This window comes from Pongo abelii, chromosome 16 (genome assembly GCF_028885655.2).
Source record: "Pongo abelii isolate AG06213 chromosome 16, NHGRI_mPonAbe1-v2.0_pri, whole genome shotgun sequence".
In the NCBI taxonomy this organism is placed as follows: domain Eukaryota; kingdom Metazoa; phylum Chordata; class Mammalia; order Primates; family Hominidae; genus Pongo; species Pongo abelii.
The window spans coordinates 87,350,270-87,363,464 of NC_072001.2; the positions used below are offsets into that span (position 1 = coordinate 87,350,270).

Consider the following 13,195-nt stretch of genomic DNA (forward strand, 5'->3'; position numbering starts at 1 on the left):
ACCCCTGGAGAGCTCCATGCCCACAGGTCTTACCTTCACCCACTTTCCCAGGCTCTGAGATCAAACCTCAGGCTCAGTGCAGGCAATGGGGCCATCCTCCCAAGTCCCAAAAGCCTTCTGTTTCCAGTAGAGATGGGAGAAGCCTGAACTAAGCAGGTTTTCTCACTTCCTTATGGAGGAAGAAGAGCTAACAGAGGTGACTGATTTTAGTACAAAGGGTACCGGGCACAGAGTCATGCAGGAATACATTAGCTGCGTGCACTCCAGTGATGTATAGCCTCTGTAAACCTGTTTCCTTATCCTGAAAATGGGGACATTGTTCCTATCTCGTGATTGTATTAAGGATCAAATGAGCAGCCGCTCTACAGAGGTTGCTGGAGAGGTCCTTCTCCACACAGACTTGGGAGGAGATGCTTGTCCTAGGTCCAGATCTCATCCAGGTTTCCCGATTTTTTCAGGTCTGCTCAACTCAGGTACCAGCTGACACCCACCCAGTCCCTGGTGTTGCCTTCAGGAGCAGTGGCAAGATGGGAGCTGCTTGGGGAAGCGGATCCTAGAGCAGGGGGGAGGAGGAGAGAATGGAATGGCTGGATTTTGAGATGAGAAGACGGATGGGGAGGAGGTACCATTTGCTGGAACTGAAGGGTTCTCAGTAGGGGCTCGAGGCAGGATGTATCTGTGATATCTGGACCTCAGGAGTCCCTTAAGCACAAGCAGGAAAGTGTGTGGCAGTGAAGACATTCTGCCTTGGGCCCAAGCCCAAGATAGGTCTCCCTGAGCCCTGGGCAGACCATCCGACCTATGGTCAGTGGAAGGACCCACCTCCTCCCTATCCCGGGCCTTGTAAATGCCAGGAAGTCAGGTCCCTTTCTCCATGCAGGCCCTGACTGGGGCAGTCAGCACCATTAAGTGCTTCCTCTCTGAGGCTTTCCTGGGTCAACACTTCGAGGCTGTGTAGTTGGAGGGCAGGGAGCCTGAGCCAGGAGACCTCTTCCTGTTCAGGCTGATGTCCCCCACCTGACGCTGGTGCGGGGCCCACGTGGGCGTATACTGTGGCCATGGAGAGATCATCCACTTTGAGGGTGAGTGCCTCCAGCAGAAACACAGGCCTAAGTCTGCAGAGAGGCTGCCCAGCCAAGCCACGCCCCACCAGTGAGCTGGCTACTCGGGGATAAAGACTGAAGTCCCAGGTTGGGGGTACGTGTCTCTGAAAATAGGGTTTGGGCACTCAGGGTCCCTGAGGTCTCGGGAAATGGGGGTGCGGGATCACAGGGCATAGGACCTAAGCTGGCTGTGATCCGCACCCCTCTGCGATCCCCACAGGCAAGAACTCAGGAGGCTGTGGGCTCCTGGGAAGTTTCTGGGCTCCTGGAAAGGCATCGTATCCAAACAGGGGCAGCGCCCGCTGCTACGCTCCCGCTGGCGCGTGCTGCGCAGAGTGAGCGAAGCGATGGACGCGGACCCACCATCCTATCACTCCACGCGCAGCAACTGTGTGCACTTTGCACTGCGTCTGCTCGCCCCAGGTCCCAGCCTGGACCCCCGGCAAATAGATGGGAGCTCCAGCAGCTCGGTGAACGTGGCCCAGCTACCTGCACAGGACCCATCCCACCTCCTGAGCAGACTAGCCAAAGCGCCTTACAAACGCGCAACTGCAAAATCCAGGCCCTTCTCTCCCGACTCCCCACCCAGGCCAGTTTTCTCCAAACTCAAGATCCACTTTTCTCTGGCAGGCACAAAGCCACCAGAACCAAGCAGACCCACCCACTTGTCTAGGTTATCCCAACAGAACCTTCCCATTACCCCAATAGAACCTTACCCCAGTAGAATTACCCCCAATAGAACTTTTCTACTGAGCCAAGCTCCACCTTTCTGGGCCCCACTCCTTCCCAGGTAGGCCCGCCAATTCTGGCCATGAGACTTCGGGATGCTAGTTACAGACCAAGACTCAGGCCTTAGGAACTCCTCCAGTCCCCATGCCCAGCTAAGAGACTCCAGCCACCTAAACTGATGCCCCAAACTCGGGCCCAACTGGATCCTACCTCTTCCCCCAGGCCAGTTCACTACTTTCCATCTGATCCAAGCCCTCCTTCCTTGGGCCTAGGGGTCCCTCGGGCTAGGGAGCTGAACTGGAGGGCTCACATTACTCAGGAGTGCTGGTGGTCACACCAGACCCTTTCTCTTCCTTTTCAGGTGTCAGTGGACGTGGACGTGTCCCCGGATTAGGCATGACCTTGGCCCTCCTGGGTGGACGTGGAGGCTTCAGAAAGATTCATTAAACTACTTTCCAAGGCTTAATTAGATGTTCACCGTCCTCTGTATCCTGTTCCCCATCTCTCTAAGCCCCTAAGGGCTCCTCGGAGCTCCCTGACCTTAATTCTTTAAATTCCACCACCTCCAGGAAGCTCCTCGGCTTCCTGCTGCCAAGCCAGATTTTGTAGGAAAGGTGGCGGGAAAGGGAGCGTCCTTAGGTATCTGAGGCCAGTCCTCGGGTGCGGTGACCCCTTCCCGCTCTAGAACCCCCAGCCTGCGGGCACAGCCTTCTTTCCATATCCCGCTTTCCCTCCACGGCGTGGGTGAGCATCCGCGCGTGCGTCTGGGGAGAGCGGAGCCCCAGAAGCCTGTCCCGCCGAGGCCAGGTGGTCGGGGGTGGGGGCAGGTGTTCCACATCCCCTGCAAGACGGTCCCAGCGTCCGTCCAGCAGCCTCGCCCACCTTCAGATCTGGAAATGAGCCAAGTCGCTTTAAAGGGCAGAAGACGGCCTGAAGAGAGGGCATTTCCTAGGGATGGGCGGGGCCAGGCCCTGCCGCACCGCCCCTGTCGCCTCCTCGCGGACACGCCCTCCACTCGGCTGGCGCCGGTGCCTTTAAGACCTCAGCGCGCGGCCCTGATTGAGAAATCCGCGCGCAGCCTCCGCCGCTGCACACTGCGGCCTCTGCTGAACCCGTGCCGCGCCGCCGCCCTCGCCAGCCCGGACCGGCCCGGCCCGCGTTCCCTTCCTCGGCTCCAGCCGGCCTCCGGCCCCGCAACCTCCTCCTCGGCGAAGTCTCCCTGGCCGCCCCATGTCGGCCGCCCCCGCCTACAGCGAAGACAAGGGCGGCTCCGCTGGCCCCGGGGAGCCCGAGTACGGCCACGACCCCGCGAGCGGCGGCATCTTCTCCTCCGACTACAAGCGGTGAGGGAGCCGGCCAGGAGGCTCGCGGGAGGGCTGGGGCCGGGGCCGGGGCGAGGCGCGCGGGCACCATGGACAGCGCCCGGCCCCAGCGCCGGCCCCGCCCCGGTCGCGCCGACCGGAAGCCCGCCCGGCCCCCGCCTGCGGCGTGGAGCCCCGGCCCAGCGCGGGCAGCGCTGGCACCCCGGCCCCAGGGGCCGGCCTAGGACGCGGCGAGGGGCAGATAGGGGCTGGCGGGGGATGGGCCAGCTCGGTTTGGAGAGGAGAAACCCTGTGGTTCCAGGTGTTTCTCCGGTTTGTGGCGTTGCGTTACGGGTTCCCTTCCTTTTTCGTGCTAGGCGGGTTGGCTTCCCAAAAATGTGGGGGAGGGGTCTGAGTCAGCGAACTTGAGTTTGAGCCTGGGGCCTCTTCAGGAAGGCGGTCCCTGGAAGTGCCTGCACAGCCTCCCAGCCTGGCCCTGCTGCAAATTCATTTCACCTCCCTCTGGTCCCCATCTCCATCTGACCCTCACATTCCTGGCTCCTGGCATTGCACCTGTAGTTCAGCTCCACCTTCACACCCTCCCCCACCTTTGATTCGTTCGTTTGGTTCTTCATTTGTTTATTCGTAAATTCTGCAACAAACATTTATGAAAAGCCAACTGTCGAGTCCTGAACTAGTCACGGAATACAACTGTGAACATGAGACCCTCCTTGCTCAGGTTGCTCTAGAGGGGAGCACAGATGAAGAAGCTGTCAGGGATAGTCGAGTGTAATGGGGGCAGTGGGAGCAGGAAGAGGACCTAGTCTCTGGCGCCGGAGAGAAGGGAGACAGGAGCGTGAGGTATGTTCCAGGCAGAGGAAAGGGCTTTCGGGAAGGTTGAGAGCCAGGCCACAATCTGTGTGAGCCACTGGACTGACCAGAAAAGAGGGTGGGGAGGACTCCTGAAGGATTCTAAGCAGGCGACATAATCAGATTTATATTTTAGAAAGACGTCAGGCTGCTGCATTGTGGAGAAGAGATTGGAGGTGGGCCAGATTGAGCAAGAGACAAGCGAGGTGGGTCCTGAGGTTCACAGGCCTGGCGTGATTGTGGCTGAGACCGGGGAGAGGCAGAAGATTGGAGGCTGTGGAAGAGGTGGAAGCCTCAGACCTGATGATTAATTGGATATTGGGTGGGGGTTTAGAGGACAGGGGACACAAGGTGCTCAGTGGGGGAGCTTTTGAGCCAGGATGAGCCAGGAGAAGGAATTTCACAAGGTAATGTCATCAGTTAGGGCAGGAACAGGCTATTTTCACTCTTCAGTTACTTCAGGCCATCTTGATGTATAGGTGCAGGTCACAGGGGATATGATGGCTTAGCTTGGGCTCAGAGGCCTGCCATTCCTGTCTTCTTCTATTAATATGAAAAATAAAATAATGTTGAAGCGTTGGGGCAGCAAACATTTTGGCGGGGGGGGGGGGGGTATGGACAGATACTGCTTCTCCATAGCCTTGAAGGGCTGCTTCGAGCGGGATTAGGGGTGGCATGGGAATCTAGAGTGGGAGAGATTAAGCTTAAGGAAGATTTTGTGGTAAGGGGTGATATTGTGGGGTTGTTACAAGAAACATTTGTCGTATACAATTATTGGTGATGGCCTGGATACGGTTTTATATGAATTGAAAAACTAAATGGAATAAGAGAAGGAGAAAAACAGGTGTTAAAGGACTAAGAATTGGGAGGACCCAGGACATCCAATTAGAGAGTGCCCAAGGAGGTTCAGCATAGCCCTGCCAGCAAAGATTATTTATTTACTTTAAGAGGGCGTTAAGACTGGCAGTTTGGGGATAGCACCAGGATATGTCAGCTGTAATGGTTTGGAGAAACAGTGTAAACCAGTAGTGTAAACAAGAGCAGGGCATGTATGAGTAGTTGAGAATGGTGAGTAGGAGCATCACTAGTCAGAAGGTAGTAGGAATGACAAATTTTTTGGGGCACAGTCCAAGTTGGTCTGGTGTCTGGAATGAGACTGGGGCCTAATAAAAAGGAGCGTGCATACAGGAGCTCCAATGGGCTGTACCCTGCAGCATTCCAAGGACAGCCCCAAATTCTGAGAAGGGCAAGTGGTAAAAGTATTGTCCAGTCCTTTTTAAGTTGATGGCTGAGCTTGGTGAGGTGTGTTTTTAAAAGACCATTAGTCTGTTCTACCTTTTCTGAAGATTGAGGATGGTAAGGGGTATGAAGATTTCACTGAATATCAAGAGCCTGAGAAACTGCTTGGGTGATTTGACCAGTAAAGGCTGGTCTGTTATTGGACTGTATAGAGGTGGGAATGCCAAACTGAGGAATTATGTCTGACAGAAAGGAAGAAATGACTGCAGTGGCCTTCTCAGACCCTGTGGGAAGGGCCTCTACCCATCCAGTGAAAGTATCTACCCAGACCAAGAGGTATTTTAGTTTCCTGACTCGGGGCATGTGAGTAAAGTCAATTTGCCAGTCCTGGGCAGAGGCAAATCCCCAGGCTTGATGTGTAGGGAAGGGAGGGGGCCTGAGCAATCCCTGAGAAGTAGTAGAATAGCAGATGGAACACTGAGAAGTGATTTCCTTGAGGATAGATTTCCACGATGGAAGGGAAATGAGAGGTTCTAAGAGGCAGGCTAGTGGCTTGTAACCTACATGGAAGAGGTTATGAAATGACGAAAGAATAGAATGGGCCTGTGAGGCTAGAAGGAGATATTTTCCTTGGTGTAAGAACCATTTGCCTTGTGTGGGAAGAGATTCGTAGGTGTAAGTTTCACTGGGGAAGTAGGTGGGAGTGACTGATGAGAAGGAGAAAAACTGGCCATGAGGGACAGAAGTTGGAATGCTAGCTGCTTTTTTAGCTACGTTATCAGCATAAGTGTTGCCCTGAGCGATGGGATCTGATGCCTTTTGATGGCCCTTGCAGCGAATGACTCCAGCTTCCTTTGGAAGTAAAGTAGCCTTGAGAAGAGTTTTTATTAAAGAGGAATTAATGATGGAGGACCCTTGTGTAGTGAGGAAACCTCTTTTTGCCCATATAATAGCATGGTGGTACAGGATATGGAAGGCATATTTAGAGTCAGTATAAATATTGACACACAGTCCTTTTGCAAGACTGAGGGCTGGAGTTAAGGCAATGAGTTCGGCTTTCTGAGAGGTAGTGGAGGGGGGCAGAAAGTATATGCGTCAGGTGTGAGGAAGAAAATAGATTTTGGAAGTTATGAGAACTATAGAGAGTGAGTTGAGCATAGTTTGTGATTTTGAGGGCCTCTGAAAGTATTAAAGCAGCGGCAGCCGCCGCACGCAGACATGAGGGCTAGGCCAAAACAGTAAGGTCAAGTTGTTTGGACAGAAAGGCTACAGGGCGTGGTCCCGGCTCTTGTGTAAGAATTCTGACCGCACAGCCCTGCACTTTGGCTGTGTGTGATGAAAAAGGGTTGGGATGAGTTAGGGAGAGCTAGTGTGAGAGCAGCTTCTAGGGCTGTTTTTAAGGAATGGAAAGGAGTGGCAAAAGGATTTAGGATCTGTGGGGTCAGCTAGGTTTGCTTTTGTGAGTTTATATAATGGCTTAGTCAGGATGGTAAAACTAGGTATCCAAAGGTGGAAGTACCTAACCATGCCTAGGAAGGAAAGGAGTTGTTGCTTTGTAGAAGGGATTGGGGTTTGGGAGATTAGCCGGACATGATCAGCAGGGAGAGCACGTGTATTTTTATAAGAATTATGCCAAGATAGATAATGGATGAGGAAGAAATTTGGGCTTGACTGAAGTAATGGGGGCTGTCCATGAAGCCTTGTGGCAGTACAGCCTAGGTAATTTGCTGAGCCTGATGGGTGTCAGGGTCGGTCCAAGTGAAAGCGAAGAGAGGCTGGGATGAAGGGTGCAAATGAATAGTAAAGAAAGCATGTTTGAGATCCAGAACAGAATAATGGGTTGTGGAGGGGTTGTGGAGGGAGGTATTGAGGAGGAGAGTATATGAGTTTGGCACCACGGGGTGGATAGGCAAAACAATTTGGTTGATAAGGCGCAGATCCTGAACTAATTGTAAGACTTGTCTGGTTTTTGAACAGGTAAAATGGGGCAATTGTAAGGAGAGTTTATAGGCTTTAAAAGGCCATGATGTAACAGGTGAGTGATAACAGGCTTTAATCCTTTTAAAGCCTGCTGTGGGATGGGATATTGACATTGAGCACGGTAAGGGTGATTAGGTTTTAATGGGATGGTAAGGGGTGCATGATCAGTCGCCAAGGAGGGAATAGAGGTGTCCTATACTTGAGGATTAAGGTGGGGAGATGAAAGGGGAGGATGTGAAGGAGGCTTTGAACTGGGGGAAAAGGTGGCAATGAGGTGTGGCTGTAGCCTAGGAATAGTCAGGGAAGCAGATAATTTAGTTAAAGTGTCTCGGCCTAATAAGGGAACTGGGCAGGTGGGGATAACTGAAAAGGAGTGCATAAAAGAGTATTGTCCAAGTTGGCACCAGAGTTGGGGAGTTTTAAGAGGTTTAGAAGCCTGGCCCTGGCCGTCAATACCCACAACAGTTATGGAGGCAAGGGAAACAGGCCCTTGAAACGAAGGTAATGTGGAGTTGGTAGTCTCCATATTGATTAAGAAGGGGATGGACTTACCCTCCACTGTAAGAGTTACCCAAAGCGTCTGTGATGGTCCAGGAAGCTTCCAAGGCAATTGGGCAGTGTCAGTCGTCAGCTGCTAAGCCAAGAAGATTTGGGAAGGAGTCAGTCAGACAGCCTTGGGCCAGAGTTCCAGGGGCTCTGGGAGTGGCTGCCGGGTGAGTTGGACAGTCCGATTTCCAGTGGGGTTCCGCACAGATGGGACAAGGCATAGGAGGAATCCTGGGCTGCAGGCATTCCTTGGCCCAGTGGCCAGATTTCTGGCACTTGAAGCAAGATCCTGATGGAGAAGGTCCTGTAGGAATGCTTGACTGCTGCAGCTTAGGCATTTTGAAGTTCTTGTGTGCTGGAGATGTGGCTGGGGTTTCTCTCACATTGGAGGCAAGGAATTACAATTCAGAAATACATTGCTACTTGGCTGCCTCTACTCTATTATTGTACACATTGAAGGCGAGGTTAATTAAGTCCTGTTATGGGGTTTGAGGGCCAGAATTTAATTTTTGGAGTTTTATTTAATGTTGGGAGTGGATTGGGTAATAAAATGTATATTGAGAATAAGACTGCCTTTTGACCTTTTAGGGTCTAGGGCTGTAAAGCATCTCAGGGTTGCTGCCAAACGAGCCATGAACTGGGCTGGGTTTTTGTATTTGATGAAAAAGAGCCTAAATGCTAACTGATTTGGGAGAGGTCGGATAAAGGAAAAGGAGCATTAACCTTGACTATGCCTTTAGCTCCAGCCACCTCTTTAAGAGGAAATTGTTGGGCAGGTGGGGGAGGGCTAGTCGCAGAACAAAACTGTAAGCCAGACAGGGTGTGGGGAGAGGAGGTGATAGAAGGATTATAGGGTGGAGGAGCAGAAGCTGAGGAAGAATTGGAGTCTGATTCAGCCTGGTGGGGAGCGACCTGAGGAGCATTCTGGGGATTAGGTGAGAGGTCAGATGTGTCGGTAGAAAAGGAAGATTGGAAGATTGAAAAGACTCAGCGACGCTTGGGGTTGGGACTGAGGGGACAGGCGGGAGGGAAAGAAGGAGGATTTGGGATGAGTCGCATTGGGAACACAGACTAGGGAGGGACCGATGTGTAAAAGAATGCCTGGACATCAGGCACCTCAGACTGTTTGCCCATTTTACGACAAGAATTATCTAGATCTTGTAGGATGGAAAAATCAAAAGTACTGTTTTCTGGCTATTTGGAACCATTGTCGAGTTTGTATCGGGGTTAAGCGGCATTGCAAAGAAAATAAGGCATTTAGGTTTTAGATCGGGTGTGAGTTGAAGAGGTTTTAAGTTCTTGAGAACACAGGCAAAGAGAGAAGAAGGAGGAATGGAGGGTGAAATGTTGCCCACAGTGAAGGAGGCAAGCCCAGAGAAAAGAGAGGGTAGAGACACAGAGAGAAGGGGTGGGGGGTGCTTGCCCCCCAGGAAAGTGGTAGAGAAAAGAGAGGATAGAGACATGGAGAGAAGGGGTGGGGGGTGCTTGCCTCCCAGGAAAGTGAAGAGAAAAGAGAGGATAGAGACACGGAGAGAAGGGGTGGGGGGTGCTTTGCCCCCCAGGAAAGTGGAGAGAAAAGAGAGGGTAGAGACACAGAGAGAAGGGGTGGGGGGTACTTGCCCCCCCAAAAAGTGGTGTTTGCCACTAAGGGTGAAGGATCAAGGCAGTCGTCCTTGCGGTGATCAGACAACTCTGAAACGTGGGCGAATAATCAAGCAGGCATCCCCGCAGTGATTAAACACCAAGGGAAGACTGTCTTCCTGAGTCGGTGATCGGCACCGGAGTTTTGGGTTCACAGATAAAATGCGTTTCCTGTCTCTACCAGAAAAGAAAAGGAACCGAGATTAAGAGAAGGGAGAGATTGAAAGATGGCACCAAGAATGAAAGGAGAAAAAGGTTGAGGGATAGTGAGAGAGGTTGGAGAAGAGAGTAAAAAGAGGCCGCTTACCTGATTTAAAATTGGTGAGATGTTCCTTGGGCTGGTTGGTCTGAGGACCTGAGGTCATTAGGTGGGTCTTTATCATGGAGCAAAGAGCAGGAGGACGGGATTGATCTCCCAAGGGAGGTCCCCTGATCCGAGTCATGGCACCAAATTTCACGCACGTCCGTATGAAGAGACCACCAAACAGGCTTTGTGTGAGCAATAAAGCTTTTTAATCACCTGGGTGCAGGCCGGCTGAGTCTGAAAAAAGAGCCAACGAAAGGAGATAGGGGTGGGGCTGTTTTATAGGATTTGGGTAGGTAGTGGAAAATTACCGTCAAAGGGGGTGTTCTTTGGCGGGCAGGGGAGGGGGACACAAGGTGCTCAGTGGGGGAGCTTTTGAGCCAGGATGAGCCAGGAGAAGAAATTTCACAAGGTAATGTCATCAGTTAAGGCAGGAACAGGCCATTTTCACTTCTTTTGTGATTCTTCAGTTACTTCAGGCCATCTGGATATATACATGCAGGTCACAGGGGATATGATGGTTTAGCTTGGGCTCAGGCCTGACAAGGATGTTACTCAGGTTACTAGTTCCTGCAACTGGATGGATGATGGTGTTATTCAGTGTAATTGGAAATAAAGATGCTACAAGCAAATTTGTGGAAAATTAATGTTGAGCCCAGCTTTGGACATATTGAGATTGTAAACTCTGAGGGACATATTACCCTATTAGGTAGCTGGATATTACGATTTGGGTTCCAGGAGAGAGATTAGGGAATTATTAACATATGTATGTCAATTAAAGCCACAGAAGTGAAGATAACTCAGGGAGGAGGTATAAAATGAGTTCAGACACTGCACAAGTCTGAACCCTGAAGACACCAACATTAGAGGTGACCAGAGAACAGTGGAAAGTGTTTCAAGGTACCCAAGAGGTGAACTAAAGGCTGAAGGAAAACAATGTAATTTCAAGAAGGAGGGAGTGGTCAGTAATTTCAATGCCCATTAAGGTCAAATCAAACAAGGAAAAAAATCATGACCATTGGTTGACAAAGAAGAGCTCAATTCCTTTCTACTCTATTCCCCACCTCCTTCCCTGGGAGACAAATTCTGGCAAAGTAAGGAGAACACGAGCTAGATTATTTCTTTCCCAGCATTCTGTTGTGGATGATTTAAAACATATAGAAAAATAAAATGAATAATACAATGAACACATGTATATCATCCATCTAGATTCAACTGTCATTGACATCGTACCATATTTGCTTTATCTAACCATCTATTCGTATACTTTTTTGGTTGAACCATGTTAAGTTGCAGAGATCATGACCCTTCAACCCCAAATTCTAAATCGGCATCTAAAGCCAGATTAAAATGAATAAAGGAGCACACAGGAGGTAAGTAGATAAAACAGTGAATGGGAATTTTGCTTTCAAGAAATTTGACTGTAAAAGAGAAAGTTGCTAGAGGAGAACCTCAGTTCAAGGAAGTTTGTCTATTTTGTTATTTTGGATTTTTTTTTGTTGTTTCCTAAAATGTAAGACTCCATATTTTTGTTTATTATTGATATTAGGCGGGAGAGCCTAGAGCAAGTTTAACTGCTGATGGGAAGGAGCGATTGTTGGGAGAGAGGCTGAAAAGAAGAGAAGAAGTACAGAACGTTGAGCGATGGGAGGGGAGGCTTACTGAGCTGGGTGGGAGGACTAGCCTGGGAGCAGGGAGGACCAGCTCTGCCCAGAGGGAAGAGGGCAGGAGGAGAGGAGAGTATAAATGCGGATGGAGACTGGGTATAGTGGCTCATGCCTGTAATCCCAGCACTTTGGGAGGCCAAGGTGGGCAGATCACTTGAGATCAAGAGTTCGAGACTAACCCGGCCAACATGTCAAAACCCCGTCTCTACTAAAAATACAAAAATTAGCCAGTTGTGGTAACGCATGCCTATAATCCCAGCTACTCAGGAGGCTGAGGCAGGAGAATCACTTGAACCCGGGAGGTGGAGATTACAGTGAGCCAAGATGGCACCACTGTACTCCAGCCTGGGCAACAGAGTGAGACTCCATCTCTAAATAAATAAATAAGTAAATAAATGCAGATGGATGGGAGTCTGGGGCAGGGAACTGCAGGGGATTTCATCTAAAGCCTTTCCCTTTTTTGGGAACCAGGTAGAGAAGCCATAAGGGCAAGGCTGGGAATGGGGACTTGAGGGTCAAAGAGGTTTCAAATACAATGAATAAAGCCAACCAGGCTGGGCGCGGTGGCTCACGCCTGTAATCCCAGCACTTTGGGAGGCTGAGGCAGGCATATCACCTAAGGTTGAGAATTTGAGACCAGTATGACCAACATGGAGAAATCCCATCTCTACTAAAAATACAAAAATTAGCTGAGTGTGGTGGTGTATGCCTGTAATCCCAGCTACTTGGGAGGCTGAGGCAGGAGAATTGCTTGAACCCAGGAGACGGAGGTTGCAGTGAGCCGAGATCATGCCATTACACTCCAGCCTGGGCAATAAGAGTGAAACTCCATCTCAAAAAAAAAAAAAAAAGCCACCCACCACTGGCAGGCCAGTGGCATTGGAGACCAGTGGGACAAGAGGGCCAAGGATGTGAGAGCAGTTGGAGGGATAGACACAGGGGTTGCGGGGGGGGAGGGTGCTAGGAGGAAGTAGAGATAAGAGAAAGTCGATGGGAAGGAATAAATCAAGTATTGGCTCTGGAAAGGCAGGTGAGGATTAAGATGCCTAGGGTCAGTGAGAAGAGGTTATATAAGATTTCTCAGGAGGCTGAAGTCTAATTGTGGCGGTGGAATTGGAGCTGAAGAGGGCATCTCTCATCTCTCTATCAACTCCACTGACCCTGTAGTCACTTGTCCAGAAACTAGGGGTAGGCTTGGTCTCCTGTTCCTGCCCTTCTTTCCCTCTGGAGGCCTTGTCTCTGAGCAGTGAAGAGGAAACCGGAGCCTCCCTCCCTGCCAGTGTCCGGTTACCAAGTTTTGGGGGCGGGCCGTCTGGTGACTGTGACAGGAGCCCCAGCGCCCTGGCCAGCTCAGTCCCTTCCTGGAGAAGGACCTGATGGAGCGATTCCTGCAGCTCCCGGGGGCTGTGGTGAGGCCCGGGGTCAGAGGGGCCTGTGGAGCTGATCAAGAGGCTGCTAGCCCTGTGCTGGCTCCCGAAGGTGGGCCCCCGCCCTGGTACCAGGCCTTGGAGCCTGAGGAGCTTCGGTGGCTGCAGGCCCAGGAGGAAGACACGACCCCAGAAGCATCTCTGGAAGGACCTTGCCCAGAGGCCAGCCAGAGCCAGAGCCAGCCACTACGGTATAGAGGAACCCACAGGAACCCCCTACCCACACAGCCAGGAAGGCCAGGGATGGGCAGTTGCAATCTCAGCCCAGACCCCTTCAGGTCCCACCTCCTCTGATGGAGGCTTAGGCTGGCATTTAGGGTCCAGGCTGGGCGGAGGGAGGTGGTCAGGGACACGGTATGGGGGCTGAGGGTATGAGTGAGGAGAGATG

General features: G+C 51.4%; 1 protein-coding gene across 4 annotated transcripts in view; it reads left to right on the forward strand.

The window, feature by feature from the left end:
* Positions 1 to 2,848: 2,848 nt before the first annotated feature.
* Positions 2,849 to 13,195, forward strand: part of AP3B2 (adaptor related protein complex 3 subunit beta 2) — a 50,544-nt gene continuing 40,197 nt past the window's right edge. The window contains exon 1 of one of the 4 annotated variants that reach the window (XM_024232511.3): positions 2,849 to 3,175. In XM_024232511.3, coding sequence (XP_024088279.1) covers positions 3,063 to 3,175 — 113 coding nt within the window. In that variant the 5' untranslated portion in view covers positions 2,849 to 3,062. Of the gene's footprint in view, positions 3,176 to 11,249; positions 12,999 to 13,195 lie in introns of those variants that run through there. The other 3 variants (XM_024232512.3, XM_054531770.1, XM_054531767.1) reach the window with 3 other exon arrangements.